The 23,750-nt window shown below is 47.3% G+C and overlaps 1 protein-coding gene across 1 annotated transcript in view; it reads left to right on the forward strand.

The window, feature by feature from the left end:
- LOC138299240 (E3 ubiquitin-protein ligase TRIM39-like) overlaps positions 1-23,750 on the forward strand; it is a 230,194-nt gene that overhangs the window by 106,011 nt on the left and 100,433 nt on the right. The window contains exons 6-7 of the mRNA XM_069237367.1: positions 17,122-17,151; positions 17,695-17,795. Coding sequence (XP_069093468.1) covers positions 17,122-17,151; positions 17,695-17,795 — 131 coding nt within the window. The remainder of the gene's footprint in view (positions 1-17,121; positions 17,152-17,694; positions 17,796-23,750) is intronic.

Raw genomic sequence — 23,750 nt, forward strand, 5'->3', positions numbered from 1 at the left:
CCTACCTCACCCTCTGCGGGGAAAACAATCTAAGATGGAGTCGACGCCCATGCACAATGGAGCCGAAAGAGAGGAGTCCCTCGGTCTTGTGACTCGAAAAGACTTCTTAGAAGAAAAACAACTTGTAACACTCCGAGCCCAGCACTAGATGGCAGGATAATGCACAGCATGTGAATCTGCAGCGTCTCATGCCACGAACAGATGTACACTGGGTAAGTGACATTTTCCATATATATATATATATATATATATATATATATATACTCTTTAGCTCACCCGCCTGCGGGAAAACAATCTAACAAAGGAATTGATGCCCATGCGCACTATCACCGAGAGGAGGGGTCACTCACTCTTGTTACTCAAAAAGATTCTTCGAACAAAAGCAACTTACAACACTCCAAGCCCAACACTAGGCAGACTTATGCAAAGCATGTGAATCTACAGCACTACATCCCACGAACAGATGTCTACTGGGTAAGTAACATTTTCCTTCTCCCAGTTATGCCACTCTTACACCAACCCTGAGATGGCGTAGGAATCTGACGCGTTCCCAGACTTGCAGATCTGGGAATGCGTCAGGTTCCTTCGGGTTCCATGGGTGTTGCATGGGAGTACCCCAAGCAACACCCATAGAATCCTCCTTTCATGCAGTGTTATGCGTGAAAGGGGTCCATATTTACGAGGCCATGAAAAGCCACACAAGGCCTTGTAAAGATGAGCTGCCACACTGCGCCACCGGAGCATTAATAAAAATGACCCTGCGGTGGCTCAGTGTGCTGCTAGGGCCTCGTAAATCAGGTCCAGAGGGTTTTACAAAGGAGGACTGGTAGGCGATCTTTCCTGCAGTTGTAAAGTAACAAGCATGTACCACTGAACCTATAGAAAGCCCCCTCATACCACAGTCTTCTAGGTAGTTCCTGCATAAAAGATGAATTGCTTCCAGTGGTTTTGCAGGTTGTTGTGGTTATGGTATAAAAAGTATAAATCCCTTCAGAAACATAAACAGTATATTACTGCACATTTTTTCAACTCTGGTAGTTTTTGTCCCAACAGTAGTCCATCGACTTTTCTGAAACTTCCATGAGGCCAGTTTATGTGCAAAGACGCGAAAAATAATTACAAAATAATCCTGTTATATTAAAACTGGCTGGACTTGTTATGTATCTACCAGAGTTGTTTCATCTCTAATAGCCCTTAAAGCCCAGCCTTACCTAATGCACTATCATTACCAAGGGTGAAACCAGCATATGTAATCTTTTTTTACCTTAAGCTGATATTGATCCTGTGCAGTGGTAAATCAATGTTGTTTTAACTTATCGGGAGTAGGACTTAACCTGTGATCACGTTCTTCATCATGTTCACCATTGGTGAGAATGTCATCTAGGAAATATAACACCTTTATCCCTCCTATTTACATTTTCTTTATGGACTGTACGGTCAGTGATGCTGGTATTAACCCTAAAATGCATGTGCTTGTAGTGATACAGCCCTAAAGGTGAAATAAATAGGATTCAGTTTAATAACAAAGTGCTGGCTATTTAGCCAGTGTAGAACACTGGTAAGCTATTGCCATCCTCAGCAACAGATCACCACTGCTGGGCAATTGAGGGCAACCCAACCAGATGCTCACAATGATTTCTCAGAGGACTGCAGCCAAGCCAAAATGTCCTACATTTCTATCCATCCATCTTTCCGTCCACTATCATTCCATGGCTCTACTGGGCTCTAGCCTGCCATTACTACACAGACTTCTTACAAATCATGTCTGTTGATTTACCGTGTACCTGGGCACTTTATGATCTGCAAACATTTTTCAGCAGAATTTCATGTTTGCACCCCTTTAATTTTTTCAATTTATCTTTTAATATGTGGGGACGTTCTCTTTCTTGCTGGAGACTGGAGGCCAGACTTCAAGCCCCAGAGTGCCTGAGAATGTAGGAAGGAAGGGGAAGTGCACAGCTGCACCAGTCGGGCGCTTTAAAAGAACAGCTTCCCTCGAGTTTATGCCCATCAGAGACTGGAGGAGGCTGGACTGTGCCCACTCTCTTGGCTTTTTAATCAGAGTCTGTACTAAACCGCTCCATGCGGCCCATTTCCAAAATAATAAACACAAAACCTGAGTAATTTTCTTGTTTGGGAAATGTTGGCTGCAGTTTATTAATTGATTAACAGCACGGTTGCCCTTGCCTTTTTTATAAGGGCCATAAATCACTGTGTCAAACTCTCATATCGGTATGATAATTACAGACCTGGAACTATTTGCCTGTCATAAATCACTTTGCCATCCAAGTGACCGAACGATCATGGCCTTAATCGCTTTTACATTATTTACATTCTAGGCCATAAATCACTTTTGACATGTTTATCATAAATTACCCAACATCTGCATATCACATGTCCATAAACCACTTTGCTATAAATCTATCCAAGCGATTAGTCCTTTGGGTATCTTGACCCTTGGTGTTGGCATTTGTCCTTTTTTGTGTGTGTAGGAGGGTACTCATTTACATTTAGGCTTAACTTGCTACCTTAGTTACTCCTTGTGTCGAGCTCTGTGGCGGACCCGGTCTGCGTGTGCCTTGTTTCATTTACCCCCTCCACCGACTTCCTGACCCTGCCGTAAGGCATCCCAAGATAAGTAGCCCTGCCATCCCACTGTTGGGTGTGGCCTTTCCATGTTCTTTAACTCTGCTTTCCGCCACACCGCCTTTGGGGTACCGCCCAATAGGCGGCTCCCCCCCAACTAGATCACTTCTATGTTCAGCCCGCTAGCCGCATGGCTGTCCACAGGTTGGCCAAAAAAACCTCTGTTCCCTGAGTGGACAGGTACACCCCATCATCCCCAAAGTACTCTGGCCTCTGCAGGTTGATTAGATCATGGCGGATGCTTTCCCAGCCGTTAGCTCTAATCCTGTTGCCCTGGTTGCTGCCTTTTGATGTAACTCTTGTATGCGTTGGAGCTTCACTTCCCAATTGACTTTATGTCAGCTGACAGTAGGCCATGCTGGGCTGCTGATGTCGCTACCCCTATCCGGAATGAGTGTGTGCTAAATTTATTTGCTGGCAACCCTGCCTTGGTCAGTGCCCTCTTTAGCACTGACTTAAACTGAAAGGTACTCAAGCATTCTGCATTTTTGTGTATCAAAAGCGCCCTGTGCCCCATCGGCCTTCGCTCAAGGTATTTTCGTACATTGCATACTGTGCATAATTCGTGGTCAATCAGACATCGTAGCTCCACTTTTGCCCTTTTTCCCCTCTGATCGGTCTTGGATCTCCTCAGCAGTATTTGCATAAACGTATGCATATGCATGCATGAGTGTTCCCTAGCTTAGAGGGGGCCATTAGTTCGCTCATCTATAACGCCCCTAAGAAGGCTACTGTGAATGCTGCCTTGAAAAGCGTGCTTTCAAAGCTGTTTAGGCATAACCCGTCTAGTACTCCCACTAACTACCGCAGAGTGTGGAATTCCATTGGGCGCCGCTTATCACTTGTGTGTCCCTCTAGTCTGCACCACCCTTTGGTTGCTGCCTGTTAGAAATTGAGTTTCTGGTTGGCTAGGGTATGCACCTAAGCCAGGCAGAACCCACCCACTATAGTCAGGGCAAGGAAGTTACACACCCAAGATAACCCCTGCTCACCCCCTTGGTAGAGTGGCAGAGCAGTCAGGTCTAGCCTGGAGGCAATGTTTAAAGCGTTTGAACAACACACACAACACACGTGATGCAATACATACACCACAAAGAAAACACAATGCTATGTCCTATAAAAATAAACTGTATTGTACACAATATTATTAGACCAAACACAACATGTCAGTAATACCCTGCTACCCAAGCAGTTGCCATAACATTACACAGCATTAGTACCCTGCAAAAGCCAGCAGGCATCACATAAAATACATAGGTTACTGATTATTCTGCAACATAAGCAGTAGTTAGGAGAAACATTACTACAATGAGGCACATGTCATAAGATCCTCATAAATGCTTATAATAGGAACATCATGAAACACATGGCAAGGTATAAAAACATATTAGCATAAATGCCCATAACAGGAACATTAGTGAACCACCAAATAATGTGTGGTGCATCGGCGTGCCTGGCAAATTATCCAACTGACGTCCTCCTAATGTCCTTTAACAGGGCCTCATTTTGTTTAGTTTAAGAAAAAAAGGGTCCCCAGGGCTCCTCGGTGCCACACGGGGGCTGCCTGGTGATAGGGAAAAAGGAGGGGGGGTGGCACGCACCCCCTCCGTGCTTAGGTAGGGGCCCCTTCCTGGGGCCTGCACCCAAATTGGTGGCCCCCACCATCCCTGCGAACTCCTGAGGACACGACCGGCCCTCCCGGGGAGAACAGGCGACTCACAAAGAAAAGGGGCCCAGCGGCGTGGGGGGCATCTGATGAGGCTTCTGCCCCACCCACGAGTCCTAGTAATCTGGTGGGGGGCCCAACAACCCTTGCACAACACGCAAGAGGGCCTGGCGGCACACAGAGCCTCCGATGAGGCTTCCCTCCTGGCCGTGGACCTTCAGTAACACAGAGGGAGCTGGCGAGGCAAGGGACCTCCAATGAGGTCTCTACCCTCTGAGGTATCTGTGCTCCCCGCAGGAGACACGCCCACAACAGGCTAGCACAAAGGGGGTGCAGACAGTGGCAGTTCCTCCAAGTGACCCAGCATGTCACAGGTCAGCAGCAGCAGTCCAAGGTGGTTCCTGTTGAGTCCCTCCAGCAGCATCCTGTATCCAGTTCCAAGTATGTTTCTTGTGTCTCTTCCCTCTTTATGGGGAAAAATCCCCTGTACTTATACTCAGTTTTGCGCAGTTTGAACAAAGAGAGGGAGTTACAGCTGGTTCCAGGAGTGTCCCCTCTCTCCTCCAGCACAGGCTCCAGACATCAGTTGGGGGTAAACAGGCCCTTTGTGTGAGGCCAGAGCACAGCCTTTACAACTGCAGGTGTGCCCTGCTTCCCCTTCTCTCAGCCCAGCAAGACCATTCCATATGTAGATGCACCTCTATGACACCTCCACCCTCCCTGTGTGCAGGCTGTCTTAAAAGTAATCATAAAGCACAACTGTCACTCTGCCCAGATGTGGATAGGAGTCAGGCTGCAAAACACCAGAGTCATAAGCACAGAGAAATGCTTACTTTCTAGAAGTGGCATTTCTATAATGGTAATAAAAAATCCACCTACACCAGTAAGCAACATTTCTCATTACCATTACAACCATCCCAAACATGCCTACGCTACCCCTCATAAACCAGACAATACCCCCTAGACATAAGGCAGGGCATTTACAATGCAATCCTATGCACTCAACAGTGAGAAACCATATAGGCTGTTTGTCACTACCAGGACAGGCCACGCTACTAGGCACATATCCTGCCTTCTACATACATAGCACCCTGCCCATAGGGCTAGCGAGGGCATACCATAGGGGTGACTTACATGTAGAAAAAGGGGAGTTCTGGGCCTGGTAAGTAAATTTAGATGCCAGGTCCCTGTGGCAGTAAACTGTGCACGCAGGCCCTGTGCTAGCAGACCTGAGACAGGTTTGAAAGGTTACTTCAGTGGGTGGCGCAAGAGCTCTGCAGGCCCACTAGGTAAATTAAATGTGCTAATCAGGTATAAGCCAATAATACCAGGTTTACAAGGGAGAGCACATGCACTTTAGCACTGATCTGCAGTGATAAAGTGACCCGAGTCATAACGTCAGCCAAAAAGGGTTAGAAAAATTAGGAGGAGAAGGCAAAAGGTTTGGGGAATGACCCTGTAAAAAGGGCCAGGTCCAACACTGCCCTTATATAATGTGAACCAGTGATGTCCTTTCTAGAAGCGAGTTTACTAAAGTGTGCCACCTTCAGTTAGGTGCGCTTGTGCCCATGACATACTTATTTTGCGTGAAAACCCATTGTATAAATTACTCTACCACTTTTCTTGACTCCGCATGGTTCTCAAAGTCTGTTAACCCTGCTACTTCCTGCACTGTTCTTGCACAGGCTGCATAGTGTCTTGCTGTCTTTGGGGCTAGGGCATGTTCGATCAGAAGGGACAGGTCCCCTCCACCAGTCCCCACAGGCTACTTGGGAAGGGTGTCATCTCTTGCTCTGCTTCCGGCACTAAACTCCTGAATATCTCCTGGAAGCAAGAGTGCATCTGCTTTAGTGTTATTCGCGCCTAGGACGTGTCTCGCCCTAATGTCTAGATTGCTTGCTAGTTGCATTTTTACCAGGTACTGCAGCAATTTTAACACTGTTGGGCACTGTGACTCCCCCTTGTTAATCGCGTGGACTACTGCCTGGTTATCTGACCACAGCGTGATCTTCATGTCCTTCAGCTGTTCTTGCCAAATAGTTAGGGCCACTACAATGGGAAATAATTCAAGGAGTGTGATGTTTTTTGTGAGGCCCGCTGCAGCCCAGACCTTTGGCCACTTCTTGGCACGCCATCTGTTCTTGAGGATAGCCCCAAAGCCTATGCTGCCTGATGCGTCAGTGTATAGCTCGATCTGTTTTGCTGACACCCAACCTTCTCTCCATATCAAGGTCCCGTTAAAGTCAGCAAGAAACGTCAGCCATGTCTTCAAGTCCTGCTTCACCCCGAGCTCAGCCTAGTGTGGTGGTGCTTTTTCTGAAGCCCCATCTTTAAGTGCATGAGCCGGGTAGCAAACACCCTCCCTGCTGGGATGACTCTAGCTGCACAATTCGATTTACAGATTAGTCCTTGTAGTTCCCCCAGGGTGGCCTGCTGTTTGCCCAACAGCCCGTGAATGTCCTTTCTCATGTCCTGTACCTTATCCCAGGGCATGCTGGATGTGCCCGCTCTAGAGTCCAGTTGTATGCCTAGGAATACCAACTTGGTGGTAGGGCCCACTGTCTTGTCATCTGCCGGCGGAGCCCCCAGCTCTGCTGCTAAGGTTTGGAAAGCCCTCAGTAAGTCCTGGCCTTCTGGCCCGCTGGGCTGCCCCACAACTAGAAAATCATCTAGGTGGTGCAGCTTCCCACCCTGTGGGTGTCGCTTATGTAATGCCCACTGTATGAATGTGCTGAATGGCTCAAAGTATGCACATGAGATGGAGCATCTCATGGGCAGAGCCTTGTCGAAATAGGTTTTGCCTTCGAATGTGAAACCCAGGAGGTGGTAACTTTCTGGGTGCTCCACATGTGCATTTTTCCTTGTCATATTTGAAGCATATCGATGCTGCCCCTTTTCTTGGTTGTGCCCCCTTCCATTGCATGCACTGTTGCTCCTTATAGAAGGGCTTCGCCTTCACCTGCCTCCCTTTCTGATAGCTCCTGTGAAAGGAGTGCTCGCTCTTCCCCGCCCAGCTCTTAGCTTCTCTTGCTATCATCATCTTGTGCATGTAACCTGCCACGTCTTCTTCGTTCCATTCCATGTCTGGGTGGACCTGCATTTTTAGCCTGAAGCCTTTGTCATAGTCTAGCCAGGCGTACCCCGTAAACTGCTTCTGGGCTTTGTGTATCTTTGACTCCTATAGCCATAAATCCTTAGCACAGTGCGGAAATTTCTCAACTATAATACAGGCCATAATCCTAAATGCATCCAGCCAATTATCAAAATTCATCTCCTTCTTTACTCTGTTTCTCTCCCTCCTCTTCTTCCTTCTTGTCTACCATGGTCAAATCAAGGCCTTCCACTTGTATCTCCAAGAGTGAGAATATATCAATAAATTCCATGCACCAGATACGTTCTTTGACTGCTAACGGTAACATACTTGCCAAGCCCGGTGCTCCGGTGACCATGTAGGTTCTCCCTACGCTGCCCCAAACCTGTATTGGCATTGGTCCAGTGCCTGTGGATGTTAAGACCTCCTCTACTCTTTCAGGTGATGGGCACCCTTCGCTTAGCGATTCCGCCCTAGCCTCTGGGGCCCATTGTCCCGGAGCGTCCACTGTGACCGTGGCTCCCTTGGGCTCCACTACCCCGCTCCTGTTTTTCGCATGTGCCCCCCCTGCTCTGCAAATAGCAAAGGTGCAAATGACTTTAAACATTCTTGCACAATCATGCTGATTTGCTCACCATTGTTTGCCTTTTCTCGCTTGTTGTGTCCTGATACCCCTACTGCTAGAGGATCGCCTGTGTCTTTCTTGTCCCCTTTTTTGCCTCGTCTGCTCGCATTCCGCTGCCGCTTCTTTGTTTCTTCAGCCAGTTCCATCTTATCTCTTGCTGCTTCGCTAGGCCCGCCTGATCCTCCCTCTCTGATCTGTATCAGGATCCATTCTTTGCCATGCGTTGAAGCTGCCCACACTCCCAGCCTTCGCTGCTGCCGTTCCATCTTTGACCCGCTGCTGTAAGCTGGCCCTCGCGCCAGCAGGACCTGCACCTTTTCCGGGCGTGCTGAGCACCTACGCATGGAGCGCGGTAGGTGATTTCCTCACCTGCAGGATGCAGGGTCACACTGAGACTGGAGCCTTGTCTTCGGTTCCTCCCTCAGCTGCTATTGGCCCCGGCTGGATTCTCCTTTTTCCACTTCCACCCTGCGACCAGGGATCTATGGGGTTGGGGCCGCCCCTTTCAAGCTCCTTTGTTTGCATGCCCCTCTGGTGTGCTTTTTTGAGGGCCTAGGAGGGGGTTTCTGCTCCAGCCCCTGTAACCCCCTATGTGTGCGGGCCTTTGCCCTGTAACAATGTATGTCATGGGGAAAAGAAAGCATCCATCAATCTCGGCCAAGGCTATGTCGCCTGGTAAGCTCCACACTTTGATTATGCATTTTGTAACTGGTGCCATGGGAGCAATTGATAAAGAGATTACCAGTGTCTAAGAGAGACTTAATACCTGTCAGCATGATAAGACTGTTAACCATAGCGGACTCTCACATGACATTCTCTCTCGTTGTGATAATGCCTCCATTGCTGGAACGTTGCCTAATGGTTATGTGCATAATACTGCAGATTGTATCTTTGCGGTTACTCCCCTGAATCATTATCCCAACATCCCCCCTCCCACCAGTGACCAGCTTAAAAGCACCAGACACTACTTCGAGTGAGACCACAATTATGGCTGAGACATTTTATCAATCTTCTAGCGCTAAGACTATGTCAAAATCTATTGGTGTGAACCATGAGGACTTTAATACCCTGCTTTCTGTGGTGTATGCTTTAGAAATACTAGTAAAATCCTTGGTAGACTCCATTACTGCTAGACTAGCGATTGTGGAAAGCCTAGCTACTAGTTATTTAGACCTGTTAAAGCCTAAAGTCAGCGCCGTAAGCATTTGTCAACCGTATAAAGTAAATGCGATGCTGCCTCCAACTGTTTCTCTTGCCCACACTTGTACCAGCGCCTTGAGACCCTCAAGGGTGAGTAGCCGCGCTTTACAAAAACTGATTGATTGATGTTTAGTTCTTGTCAAGGATTCCCGCTAGTGACTTTGGTACTACGCCCGTGACCAGTAATCCTAAGGCAAACAGAACATGCCCTTAAGGCCACGCCCTATGTTGTAATACTGGCTAATGTACGACACCTTCTCCCCCGTAGCTACAGGATCCTAGGACTTTCTGAGAAATAAATATTTAAACCAGGTTGGTTACAAAAGAGGCGTAAATGGGGCTCTCGTCGATGACATCAGAATGGTCAGAAGGGTAAGCTGTGTTGGTTGGGGCACCAAAATGTTACCTTGAGATTGTGTAGTTCTGAGTTGTAAGTCACCCAGATTAGTTGACACTATTTTTCCGTAGAACCTCATCTGTTTCTCCACACCATATTTCTGTTCTACCACTTAGTTATTGTTATTTTCCCTTGTTCATCCATTGCCTCTACGACTCCAACCCCCCCGCACAAACACAAGACCTACATTTCCCCATAACAATTCACAATCATTTTACTCCTTTAGTGAACTTAGAAGGGGTAGCTTGACTCAATTTAGACCTACAGCTGCTGTCATTTCTGGCCATGAACTAGCCCCTCTGTCTGAGGGTTCCCCACACAGCTAAGTGGTCAGTTCTCCCATAACTTCATCTACAACTAGCTTGGTCAATTGTCTTACTCCCCAGGTTTTCCAGATTCTTTTGATCAGTCACGCTGTAGAGTCCTTTTCTGGAATGTGGCAGGCCCATGTACTAAGGCAACCATTCCAGAATGGGTTGACTTTGTAACCAGTTTTCATATTCTATGTTTTCAGGAGACATGGTTAGTTGAGCCTGTCCGCATTAGTGGCTATAGAACCTATCACCTACCTCCCACTCCGTCTAAAGCTTGTAGAGTAAAGGGTGGTTTGTGTATTTATGTTTCTAATTATTTTCCGTTCCCCAACATAACAACTCGGTCCTCTCCTAGGTGCTATCACATTACTGTTATTGAAATATCGCTTAAAAGTAACCTTGCGTTGGTTAATTTTTATAACAATGCAACTCCCAGTGAGATACTGACTATCCTTGGTTAGTTGGATAACGCCCTTAAGTTCACATGTTGTGGAGACAAGAAGGAGTCTACTATACTCTGGGGAGGCGACTTTAATATTTACCTGTGCCTTTTGCCACCCAAAAAATGTTGTGGTTTGACAGATATTCATGACACTGATCAAGCACGTTTTTTTACATAATGGCTATGGTCACAAATTGAATGACTTGCTATTTAAGTATGATCTTGCCATTTTCAATTAAATGTGTATCCCCCCAACCTCCACCACACCGAACCTCCCCCCACCCCATCCCCCAGATTAAATTCTTTGTTAGCCAATTTTTAATATATACCATCTCCCTGCACAATTACTATCCATGGAGTCTTAGGGCCTGATTTAAAAGTCGACCGAGGGAATACTCCATCACAAACGTGACGGATACCCATCCGCGTATTATGGACCCATTCTATCCTATGGGGATCGTAAGATGGTGGACTGGATATCTGTTACGTTTGTGACAGAGTATTCCCTCTGCCGACTTCTAAATCAGGCCCTTAGTCTTAATCTTAACTCCCTGTCAAGCCAAGTAAACATGGATAATGCGTGTGTTGTCGAGAATGTTGAAAAAGCATCATTTAAAAGTATATCTTTACGTTGGTCTAAAGTGAACCCTACCAGTCTTCTAGAAAAGCTGGTTACCGAAAACAGGGAGGCCTTTGAGACCTGTTTGGACAATGCATCTAATCCCAGGGATGTCTGGGACGCCTTCTGTAGTATTTGCAAGGGGATTAAATAATCTGTGTCTGGTGGCAGCTGTCAGGCTATTCATTCCAAGCAAGGATGGTTTGGTTCCAAATGCTCCAAAGCCCATAAGAGACTAAAAGCCACACAAATTCCCAAGGTGTGGTTAGGAGGTACAGATGTTCAGGCGAGATTATAATTTGACTGTAAGGAAATGCCTCCTTGGCATGGTTGCCCCCTAACGTTTTGCCTTTTCTGATGCTAGGTTTTGATTGAAAGTGTGCTAGGACCCTGCTACTCAGGCCCCAGCACCAGTGTTCTTTCCCTAAACTGTACCTTTGTCTCCACAATTGGCACAACCCTGGCACTCAGGTAAGTCCCTTGTAACTGGTACCCCTGGTACCAAGGGCCCTGATGCCAGGGAATATCTCTAAGGGTTGCAGCATGTCTTATGCCACCCTGGGGACCCCTAACTCAGCACAGGCACACTGCCTCACAGCTTGTGTGTGCTGGTGGGGAAAAAAAGACTAAGTCGACATGGCACTCCCCTCACAGTGCCATACCAACCTCACACTGCCTGTGGCATAGGTAAGTCACCCCTCTAGCAGGCCTTACAGCCCTAAGGCAGGGTGCACTATACCACAGGTGAGGGCATATGTGCATGAGCACTATGCCCCTACAGTGTCTAAACAAAACCCTAGACATTGTAAGTGCAGGGTAGCCATAAGAGTATATGGTCTGGGAGTTTGTCAAATACGAACTCCACAGTTCCATAATGGCTACACTGAAAACTGGGAAGTTTGGTATCAAACTTCTCAGCACAATAAATGCACAATGATGCCAGTGAGCAATTTATTGTAACATACACTCAGAGAACATCTTAGAGATGCCCCCTGAATACCAATCCGACTTCTAGTGTAGGCTGACCAGTTTCTGCCAGCCTGCCACACACCAGACATGTTGCTGGCCACATGGGGAGATTGCCTTTGTCACTCTGTGGCCAGGAACAAAGCCTGTACTGGGTGGAGGTGCTTCACACCTCCCCTGCAGGAACTGTAACACCCGACGGTGAGCCTCAAAGGCTCACCCCTTTTGTTACAGCACCCCAGGGCATCCCAGCTAGTGGAGATGCCCATCCCTCCGGCCACTGCCCCCACTTTTGGTGGCAAGGCTGGAGGAGATAATGAGAAAAACAAGGAGGAGTCACCCACCAGTCAGGACAGCTCCTAAGGTGTCCTGAGCTGAGGTGATCCCTGCCTTTAGAAATCCTCCATCTTAAGTTTGGAAGATTCACCCAATAGGATTAGGGATGTGCCCCCCTCCCCGCAGGGAGGAGGCCCAAAGAGGGTGTAGCCACCCTCCAGGACAGTAGCTATTGGATACTGCCTTCCCAGACCTAAACACACCCCTAAATTCAGTATTTGGGGGCACCCCAGATCCCAGGAAATCAGATTCCTGCAACCTGAAGAAACTGAAGGAGTGCTGACCTACAAGCCTGCAGAGAAGATGGACGACGACAACTGTTTTGGCCCTAGCCCTACCGGCCTGTCTCCAACTTTGAAAACCTGCAACCAGTGACGCATCCAACAGGGACCAGCGACCTCTGAAGCCTCAGGGGACTGCTCTGGACGAAAGGACCAAGAAACTCCTGTGAGCAGCGGCCCTGCTCAAAACCAGCTAATTCTTTGCAACAAAGAAGCAACTGCCAAAGACTGCACGTTTCCTGCCGGAAGCGTGAGACTTCTCACTCTGCACCCGACGCCCCCGGCTCGAGATCCCGAGAACCAACACCACAGGGAGGACTCCCAGGCAACTGCAAGCCTGTGAGTAACCAGAGACGACCTTCCTGAGCCCCCACAGTGACGCCTGCAGAGAGAATCCAGAGGCTCCCCCTGACCGCGACTGCCTGTAACAAGGGACCCGATGCCTGGAACTAGCACTGCACCCGCAGCCCCCAGGTCCTGAAGGAACCAAACCTCAGTGCAGGAGTGACCCCGCCAGGGGCCTTCTGCCTAGCCCAGGTGGTGGCTGTCCCGAGAAGCCCCCCCTGTGCCTGCCTGCACCGCTAGAGTGACCCCCGGGTCCCTCCATTGTTTTCTACCTAAAACCCAATGCCTGTTTTGCACACTGCACCCGGCCGCCCCTGTGCCGCTGAGGGTGTGTTTTGTGTGCCTACTTGTGTCCCCCCCAGTGCTCTACAAAACCCCATTGGTCTGCCTCCCGAGGACGCGGGTACTTACCTGCTGGCAGACAGGAACCGGAGCACCCCTGTTCTCCATAGGCGCCTATGTGTTTTGGGCACCTCTTTGACCTCTGCACCTGACCGGCCCTGAGCTGCTGGTGTGGTAACTTTGGGGTTGCCTTGAACCCCCAACAATGGGCTGCCTATGCCCCAGGACTGAGACTTGTAAGTGTTTTACTTACCTCCTAATCTAACCTTTACTTACCTCCCCCAGGAACTGTTGATTTTTGCACTGTGTCAACTTTGAAAATAGCTTATTGCCATTTTTACAAAGACTGTTTATTATATTACTTTCATTCAAAGTTCCTAAAGTATCTAAGTGAAGTACCTTACATTTAAAGTGTTTACTGTAAATCTTGAAACTGTGGTTCTTAAAATAACCTAAGAAAATATATTTTTCAATATAAAAACCTATTGGCCTGGAGTAAGTCTTTGAGTGTGTGTTCCTCATTTATTGCCTGTGTGTGTACAACAAATGCTTAACACCACCCTCTGATAAGCCTACTGCTCGACCACACTACCACAAAATAGAGCATTAGAATTATCTAATTTTGCCACTGTCTTACCTCTAAGGGGAACTCTTGGACTCTGTGCACACTAATTATTTCTTTGAAATAGTATATACAGAGGCAACTTTCTACAGTGACTCTGAAGATCAGGATACAAGACTTAAAGGCTGAAACCTGAGAGGCATTGATAGAGGGTAGTTTACTTAAAAATAGTTCAGCTTTCTAGCGTATTATAAATAGCCCTTTTCTAAGAGACGACAGGGTTCCGAGGCTGGAGGCTGCTATTACTGAATCCGAATGGGTGGCTCATTTTGCCACAATCTACTCTAAACCTACATCATTGTCAGTGGGGTCAGAGACCGCTGAGTTAACTGACTTCACGGAACTTCCTCACAGTGCAGTCAGCCTTATGTTTTCTTCAGATAAGAAAAATTGAGCCCTTATGGCCAGCAAGGGTGGAAAGGCTCCAGACCCTGACGTTATTCCGGTTGATCTTTTTAAAGTCAACATATCTTTCTGAGGTCCTATTTTAACTGTGGTGTTGAGAGTGTGTTGCTGTCCAGGTTTTTGAGTACCTGATCAGACTCACTAATTGTACCCATCTATAAAAAAAGGCAATCCCTCTAACCCAGTTTGCTATCACCCCATCTCTTTACTTGATTCTTTTGGGAAGGTTGTAGGCAGAATCATACAGAATAGGTTAGAAGAGTGGGCAGAAGACAATGAGATACTGTGTGACCGCCAGTATAATTTTTGTAGGGGTTTGGGGACGATTGAGCAAGGACTAAACGTTAATTTGTTAATTGGGAAGTGATCTATATTAGCATTCCTTAGGGAGTTGTATTCAGGAATCAGGGCTAGGATATGGTATCTTCTTAGGGGCGAATGCACCCACTCTTTTAAACTAGAGCTGGGGGGAGGGAGTCAAACAGCGTTATGTCCTCACCCCGTTTCTGTTTCAATTGTACATTAACAGATTGAGGAATGTTTTGATGCAAAAATGAAGGGACCTCCCTCAGAATGGTCAGCGCCCAATTCCCGTAAAGGCAGTGCCGTTCTTGCTAGCACTGCCTTGGGCCTACCACAGTTACTCAAACGTTTTACTAATAATATGCAGGACCCGGGTCTATCAATTAACTTGGGTAAGACATTTATAATGAAATGTGTGAAGGGAACCATGAGATGTCGCGATCTACTGGTTGATGACACAAAGTTAAGTTTTACCCCCTCGTTTTCCTACCTGGGAATTTTGTTCATGGAGACTGGTTCATGAAAACATGCTATCAATGCCGGGAAGGTAAATTTCACAAAAGATACTTCTTTGCTGTCAAACTTCGCATACAGGCTTGGCAACAAACCTATGAATGAAATGTTAACTGAACTTAAGGCCAAGTGTGTATCAACAGCCCTGTATGGTCGGACATTTGGGTATGTAGCAACATCAAGTGGTAGGGAATGCTTTTTTTTAGATTCTTACTCTCAATAACACAGAGCTGTCCATCCCAGGTTTATCACTCCGAACTTGAGGTTCCATTGATAACTGGCATAGCTCAAACCCACCTAATTCTTTTGTGGCATAAGGTTTGGTCTTATGATGACACCCGTTTGAATCATAAGATGATTGCCAATTGCCTCGCACTGTTGCCACGCTTTCAAATTCCATGGTTGAAGTATGTGAAACACATTTCCTTGGACTTGAGCATCCCAAATGTTTTGAACACCCCAATTCCTTGCAGTCTGTTAGCAGGAAGGAATTTAAAAAACTTGCTTTTCGTTGTTTAAGGAACTGAGGTTGGCAACAGAATTGATAAAACCCAGTGTTGTTAAGAACGTATTGATTCTGGTGACTTTTAATCTGCAACCTTATCTTAAGTTTGTTCTCAACAGCTGTCACATCGTTTCAGATTTTACATTTTTCATCGTCTGGTAACTTTTATCATAGCAAATGGCTGGCCTGAAGACTTGCACATCCTGTTCTTTTGTACCTTTTATAAGGACCTGAGGAAGCATTTGATATTGCCTATTCAACCTGACTTAACTTTAAGCAATATCACCCACTTATTTGATCCTGCAGTTGTTACTGTCTCTTCAAATTTGCTGTTGCGTTGCTAGCTATCTGTGTTCTATGTTACAGAGCAGGAAACCTTTGGCCACCCAGAATGGCCATACTGTGGTGACCTGAGATTTTTGCACTTTTTATATGACGTTTTATTATATGCCTTGCAGGCTGTCTATCTTCTTTTTAACCTGTATCAGCAAATTTGTTTTTAACTACAATATGCAATAATGTTTTATCTCTATGCTTTTATGATTTTTAACATAAAAACAAATAAAGCTGATTTGATTGATTGAATACGTGGGGCACAAGTGTGAAACAACATTGATTTCTCCCATACCTGAAGAAGATGGCACCCTGTAATGTTGTCCTCAATAACAAAGACTCCAGTAGTAGTTTATTCTCTACAGGATGAAGCACATACCCACCATACCTTACTATAGCGTACCTTGCTCATCCTGTTGTGAGGTTATTTTAGCAGCATTTTATGGGCACGTTATTTTAGCCACAGGCCTGCAGCTTGTGCCCTTTAGCATTGAAAATAATTCATTTTATTATTTTAGCAGAAGCTTCATTCTGCAGTGATGTTTTTATTCTTTTATCTGTTGTTCTCTTTGCTTAGAAATTGTTTTCATTTTTTAGCACAACATTTTTGCTCTGTGCTTTGCTCAAGGCTGTACCCAATAATGTTGTCCGTACAAAGTAGAATATCATGTTCCCTGTCATTTCATGGAAGCATACGTGTTTTTAAATTAGGGCAGATTTCTTAGAACACCAGATATTTTATTATAAAACAGCTCTCCGCCCCCTATACGTTAGAGGGGAATTCCACCCAGAAGTTGCCACTGCATGCTGTTCGCTGCATTGCAGCTGTCTGCTGAGACTAAACATCATGAGAGAGGACTCTTTGTAGACCAGCAGCCCTCTTCGCTACTACCATATTCAGGTATGGTGGATGGTGTCGTCCCCTGATGGGGGGATCAGGCTAACATTGCTGTGCTCTAGTATAGAACTTTAGTGGTGTAGGTAGGAATTCTGACACTTAGCATTGTGACACTATGGTGGGACTTTTCTTATGTTTCACTTTCTTTGTCACTGCTCTGCTGTTATTATGTTTCATTATCCTTATTGTTGCAGTACATGCCTTTTTACCTAGAACGCAGTTGATTCAATAAAATTAATTAAACCAATTCCTGCTTCTGTTTGTCTTTGCAGGTGTGAGACCAATGTAACGGAGACGAAATGGTAAGATCTGTTCCACCGCGATTTCCCTGAGAAATCAGAATGTCATGTGCACAGCTGGCTGGAAGGGTTAGGCTGACAGTTGTCACACGGTGTGGAATTGGACTCAGTTCCCCACAATCCGGTGGTGCTACCACCCAAATCCTGAAATCTCATTGTTATAGTTAGAGCCAACACCACAATCCTTTTACAGACACTTCAGTACTTGATCATTTCTCCAAGGTAATTTTTGTCACTCTTCTTTCAATTCTATACCAACCTACAAGTTGCCTACTAAGTAGCCACCTAGATTCACTGCCTAATGTCAGGTAGCTCATTTCCCACAAAACTCTTTTACATGTATATATTGGGAGTGTGCTTATGGGGCGACCCTGAGACCAAGACGTGCATCGTATGGCTATTGATTTGCACAGGTGCAACCTCGTTGGTACTGTCTGAGGCTAACACCAGACACACAGTTTAAACATGATGTCCACATAGTATTAGTACTTTACAATATTAAACGTGCATATGGTCCTATACATTACGGTTTTCTGGATGTTTCAGGATTCCGGTATCCATCATCAATTCAACTTCAAATGAGCAAAGTCTGCAGAATTCATGCTCATTGGAAGCGGATGTACTGGAAAAGATAAAGAATTTAAAAGGTAACTATGTGCCTGCCGATGACACCAAATGTATCTGGCTCGAGTTTGGTAAGGCATCGGGGACTTCTGTTACCCTGTGCAGGTTCTGTACAGTGTAAGATCTGCAATATGTCTCAATGGTCTGTGTCTGCATCACCCTTTCCAGCTGCAGAGCTCTTTGTCTCCATGCCAGTGATTCTATGCCTGTTTAAATTCTTAAGTCCATGGTAAGTTTTCCCTGCCTATATGTCAGTGACTGTCACCTTACAGACATTTCTGGGTCCATGCTTCCTTCTCCAATGTCGACCTCAGCCTGATCTATTGGCCATATACTTGGCACCCTAGCTAGTCCTTGCCACCTAGCCTGAGTGACACCCTCACATAGTGCAGGTGACTCACTATTCTTAATGTGTAAAGGCCTTTTTTTTCTTGGGGTCTTATTTGTAGATTTGTATCCTAGTGTGTGTTTGTGTCTTTGATTGACTGACACAAAAACAACAAGGTAATGGATGAAATGCTTGATTTAATCTTAACCACTGGCAGTTGCTCTGGGCTGCATCCAATCAATCATTTTTCACCCACCATGCCACGTCCGTTTCGACCCAGCCCTATGCAAATCAGTCTTAACCCTGTTCCTCATGGAAACAGTCCAGCCCGAACTGCCAAGCCAGGTCCTCCCTGAACCAGAATACAAGCACACTAGAACAGGTTTTGACCTTTTTTTGGGTTCTTCAGGTGGGTATAGCTTGATTCCAGTGGCACAGTGAGCCCAGGACCCACGTCTGGGCATACATGATGCACTTAGAGCGTCAAATTGAAATACAGCACGTGATAGATGAAATGCTTGAAGTGGCTGAGATTAATTCAAGCATTCCATCCATCTATTTTTATATACTTTAGTGTGTTGCCCTAAGTGGCATGGGTATGCCCAGAAGTGGGTCCTGTGCACATTGTGTTACTAGAACCAAGCTTTACCCGGCTGATGAGACCATAACTAGGAAAAAAGCGGTTCTGGATTGGTTGTATTCCAATTCAAGGAGGACCTGGCTTGGAAGTTTGGACTGGACTGTTCCGATTGGACTGATTTGCATATAGCTGGGTCCAAACTGAGGTGACATGGTGTAGAAAATAAAGATGGTTTGGGATGCAGCACTGGGTACTTACTAGTGGCTAAGATTAATTGAATCATTCCACCATCACTTTTTTGTTGACATCTGAATGACTGACAGCATTTTCATAGTGCACAATACCTAACTGGGTTGCTTGGGTCTTCCCCACTGACTCGCATATTTTTCTTGATTGTGAGTAAATGTCCTGGAGATTGAACATGTGGGGAACTGGATGCGCTAGCCACTGGGATGGTGTGTACCTGCTATTGAAGTCTTGCTTAATTATTTTGAAGAGAGCTGTATTTATGGCAACTGCATTGATAACAGAAGTGTAGTAGGTTGTGCGAGAGGGTTTTTAATAATTAGCAAATAATGCTTAATTCAAAGAGGGAGTCTCTGCAGTTGACATTAATTTCGATTCTGCATGGGTGTCTACATTGAGCTGCAGCATGAGGCTCAGAGCAATAATTGGGCATTGATGCCTGTGGATGAGTCTAATGTGGCTATCACTGAGGCCATGCCTTGCTGGAGTTTGTCTCTTGATAAAGTTTTCAAAGACTGTAAATGACAGTTTGAATGTCTTTTGTTCAGCGATGTGAGTTGGATTGGATTGGTGTAAGAAAGGTCAATGAGGGTATGCTCTGTCCAGTTCAGAGATAATGAGGGGTGACAAGTGACAGTTGATATGGAGGAAAAGGGGGGAGGGGCGTGACCAAGATGCTTGCACTGTGACAGCTGCCTGTTCAGTTGGACCCTGTACTACATTGGGATCCCGACGTGTGATGTACTGGCCAGTTCTCTCCCCCCTGAGACCTCCTGGAGGGCGGGTAGAGCATCATGAGCCATGGGAGGAGCAGTAGTGAGCAGCACATGGAAGCGGAGAAGACCTCGCTACAGCTGTGGGCTCTGCTCGCCTTGAGGCTGCCAGAAGGAGTGGGAGGCAGAGTCTCTGTACCGGGCTCCTGTGGAGCGAGGAGTTGCCCCCCCCCTTCAGTGTGGTGCGGGGACAAGAGCAGCGGTAACCACCTGCTGGTCCCTTGATGCTTTCACTGGAGCTGCCCTTAGTTGTTGCTACAGGCATGGGGTCTTAATTTGTAGTTGTTGTTTGCTCCCCGGAAGACGTTCCACTTAAGCCCACAATCTGAAGACTGGGTTGAGTATTGCAATACACTGCAACATCATAAGTGGGGCACTGAAGAGAGTAAGCACTACATTTCATTCCAGCGAGGGATGTATTTTGAGGTCTTTGCCAATGTCAAGAACTACTGCAACCAGGTGTCTATTGATGGCCACCGCTTGCTGGAGTACCAGTAGCCTACTTCTCCTCACACAGTCCACAGCTACCACATTCTTGGGGATATAACTGTGAACTGCATCAACTTTGCTGGCCCATCTCTGCACCTTCCGCAAGTTCCCTGTGTGCCAGGTCCATCCATACATACCCAGTGTGCTCTCAACCTCTTACGGAGTCCCGCTGGCAATATAGCCAACTATTTTGTTTCTCTATGGGGATCACTCCAAAAACCTTGCATTGCTGAGGGCCTCATGGTGGGGATGGATGACCTCCTCAGTTGCTCCCCCTCTTACCCTCATGTCAAGTGGGACACAAATGGGCATCAGCCTGCCTGATCTCTTGCCTGCACGGAATCAGACAGCAGTACGAGCCCTGGCTAAAGCGCCCCCTGTATCATGGTGAAGCAGTGTAACCACAAATGTGGCGACACTGTGGGGCCTGGTCCCTCTCCTTCTGCCTCTGGAATCGCTCCGGATGATGATGAGGAGCCAATAACATGAGGCGGTCTGTGAGGTTCAGTAAGAGCCTACATGCTATTAGAGGTGCAAAACGTCTCTGGGGCACAAAATAGATGCCCTGGCCATTGAAATGGGACATCTGAGAGCAGATCATACACAACGGGGAATGTGACCTCTGAAGATCACTGATTGTTGGCTTACCCACTGTTAGAAATGGGGTCTTTGGGTGACAGTCAGGTTACCCCCTGTTCAAGCAAGGACCCTCACTCTAGTCAGGGTAAAAGAGAATCACCCTCAGCTAACCCCTGCTTACCCCCTTGGTAGCTTGGCAGAGCAGTAGGCTTAACTTCAGAGTGCTAGGTGTAAAGTATTTGTACCAACACACACAGTAACTCAATGAAAACACTACAAAATGACACAACACCAGTTTAGAAAAATAGGAAATATTTATCTAAACAAAACAAGACCAGAACGACAAAGATCCGACATACACAAGTCAAGTTATGAATTTTTAAAAATTAAACTCAAAAATAGCGCTTAGAAACACTAAATGCTTAGATGAGGTGTTAACACGGCGTCGTGACGGAGTCGTTCCCAACAAGCCGACACCATCGGCCCTGGACACGGAGTCGCTTAGACCCCCAAGTACAGTACCTTTGGTGAAGAGTGAAAACAAGTCGATGCGCGAAGTCGGGGATCGCGGCGTCTGTGCAAATCGTTGAATCCGCGCACTTCGATGTGTCGGTCACGATGTGGTGCGATGACTTCCACGGAGTGGCGGACTTCAGCGGGGCTGCAGCGGCGCGGGCCTGTGAAGGTCATCGTGTTCCAGCGAAGGTCACGGAGTCGGTTGCAGGTGGCGTCACCGGATTCAGTAGCGGCGTCGGTCCGAAGTCAATTTTCTTGGATTTCCACCGGCTTTCCTTTCAAGGGCCCAGGGACTGAATAGGGCACCACTTGTCAGAGCAGGAGTCTCTCCAGAGACTCCAGGTGCTGGCAGAGAGAAGTCTTTGCTGTCCCTGAGATTTCAAACAACAGGAGGCAAGCTCTAAATCAAGCCCTTGGAGATTTCTTCACAAGATGGAAGGCACAAAAAGTCCTGTCTTTGCCCTCTTACTCTGGCAGAAGTAGCAACTGCAGGATAGCTCCACAAAGCACAGTCACAGGCAGGGCAGCTCTTCTTCCTCAGCTCTTCAGCTCTTCTCCAGGCAGAGGTTCCTCTTGTTTCCATAAGTGTTTTAAAGTCTGTGGTTTTGGGTGGCCTTCTTATACCCAATTTCTCCTTTGAAGTAGACCTACTTCAAAGTAAACCTACTTCAAAGTAAACCATACACTGCACCCTGCCCTTGGGACTACCTAGGGCCTACCTTAGGGGTGCCTTACATGTAAGAAAAGGGAAGGTTTAGGCCTGGCAAGTGGGTACACTTGCCAAGTCGAATTTACAGTTAAAACTACACACACAGACACTGCAGTGGCAGGTCTGAGACATGATTACAGAGCTACTTATGTGGGTGGCACAACCAGTGCTGCAGACCCACTAGTAGCATTTGATTTACAGGCCCTGGCACCTCTAGTGCACTTTACTAGGGACTTACAAGTAAATCAAATATGCCAATCATGGATAAACCAATCACATACAATTTACACAGAGAGCATATGCACTTTAGCACTGGTTAGCAGTGGTAAAGTGCTCAGAGTTCAAAAGCCAACAGCAACAGGTCAGAGAAAATAGGAGGCAGGAGGCTAAAAGATTGTGGATGACCCTGCATAAGCAAAGAAGTCCAACACGACCCCCTACCAGCCTAAAGCCAGGGGAGAAGAATCAATACCTTGATGTACTTCCATGATTGGGGCGATAAAACAAGGACCCAGGCCCACAACAGCAGGGGCATGTTCCAGTTCTACGCCTTCTTGACTCCTGTTGGATCCCTCTGTCCATATTCTCAGGGCCCACTAAGCTAACCCATGGGGAACCCTTCTCCACATCTGCAGATACCATCTGTGCAGCACCTAACTTAACTTTGCCCACAGATATATCCCAATGGGCAGATAGCACCACCAGGGCCAACACAGTGGTGTTGCCCACTCCACCCCTGGGGTGCGACTCTCATCGCCCCCCCTCCCCCCCCCGGGCAACTCTGTCCACCAGGACAGAAAGCCACAGTGACCCCTGACAACTGTCAAGGATAAGAGCCTGACCTCAGGCCTCTCCAACCACTGTGACTGTGGAGAGTGGCGGGTGGTAGCCCCAGGTGCCTGACACCCTTTGACCACTCTCCCTTCCACCAGGTCAGGGATGACAACCTGATCCTGGTCATCCCCTCTGGAGCTCTGTACCCTCCCTGCAGGAGTAGCACCCCCAGAGTCCAAAATTGTCAGGGTGCTTGTAGAAGCAGTCCTGCACAATTCTCCCACCAGGACAGGGATGTAAACCTGCCATTGGTCCTCCAACCTGGGGTCTGTACCTTCAGGTTGGGCAAGGGGTGAGGCTTCCCTCCCCCTGTCCTCCCTTCTGGGGTCCTGCACCCCCCAACAAGGAGTGCCCCCCCCAGAAGACAACCTGGTAGGGGCACTGTTAGCCGTAGCCCCTTCCTCCAGGTCAGGAAGGACACCCTGAACCTGGCTTTCCAATCCAGGGTCTGTACCCTTGGATTGCACTGGGGCCAGGGGTGAGGCTCTCTCTCCCCTGCCCCTACTCTCAGGGTTCTGCACGCCCCCCCTCAGGGAGAGTACCCCTTGAAATAACACCAGGGGGGGTGATTGGCCAAACTGCCCACCCCTTCAGGTCAGGGTTTACCCTCTTCACCTGATCCTCCAGTCCACGGTCTGTACCCACAGACTAGACCACTGCCTGGCAATCGAGGACTTCCTGGGGGGCATACCTACCCACCCCCCCAGGTCAGAGTTTATCCTCTGAACCTGGTCATCCGACCCAGAGTCACCACCCTGCAGTTGAACCACTGCCTGGCGCACCAGGACTTCCTTGGGAGCACACCTACCCCCCATCAGGTCAGAGGATACCCCTGAACCTGATCATTCAACCCAGAGTCACCACCCTGCGGTTGAACCATGGCCTGGCACACCAGGGCTCCCAGGGGAGCACACTTACCCTCCC

Source organism: Pleurodeles waltl, chromosome 6 (genome assembly GCF_031143425.1).
Source record: "Pleurodeles waltl isolate 20211129_DDA chromosome 6, aPleWal1.hap1.20221129, whole genome shotgun sequence".
NCBI classification, from domain to species: Eukaryota; Metazoa; Chordata; class Amphibia; order Caudata; family Salamandridae; genus Pleurodeles; species Pleurodeles waltl.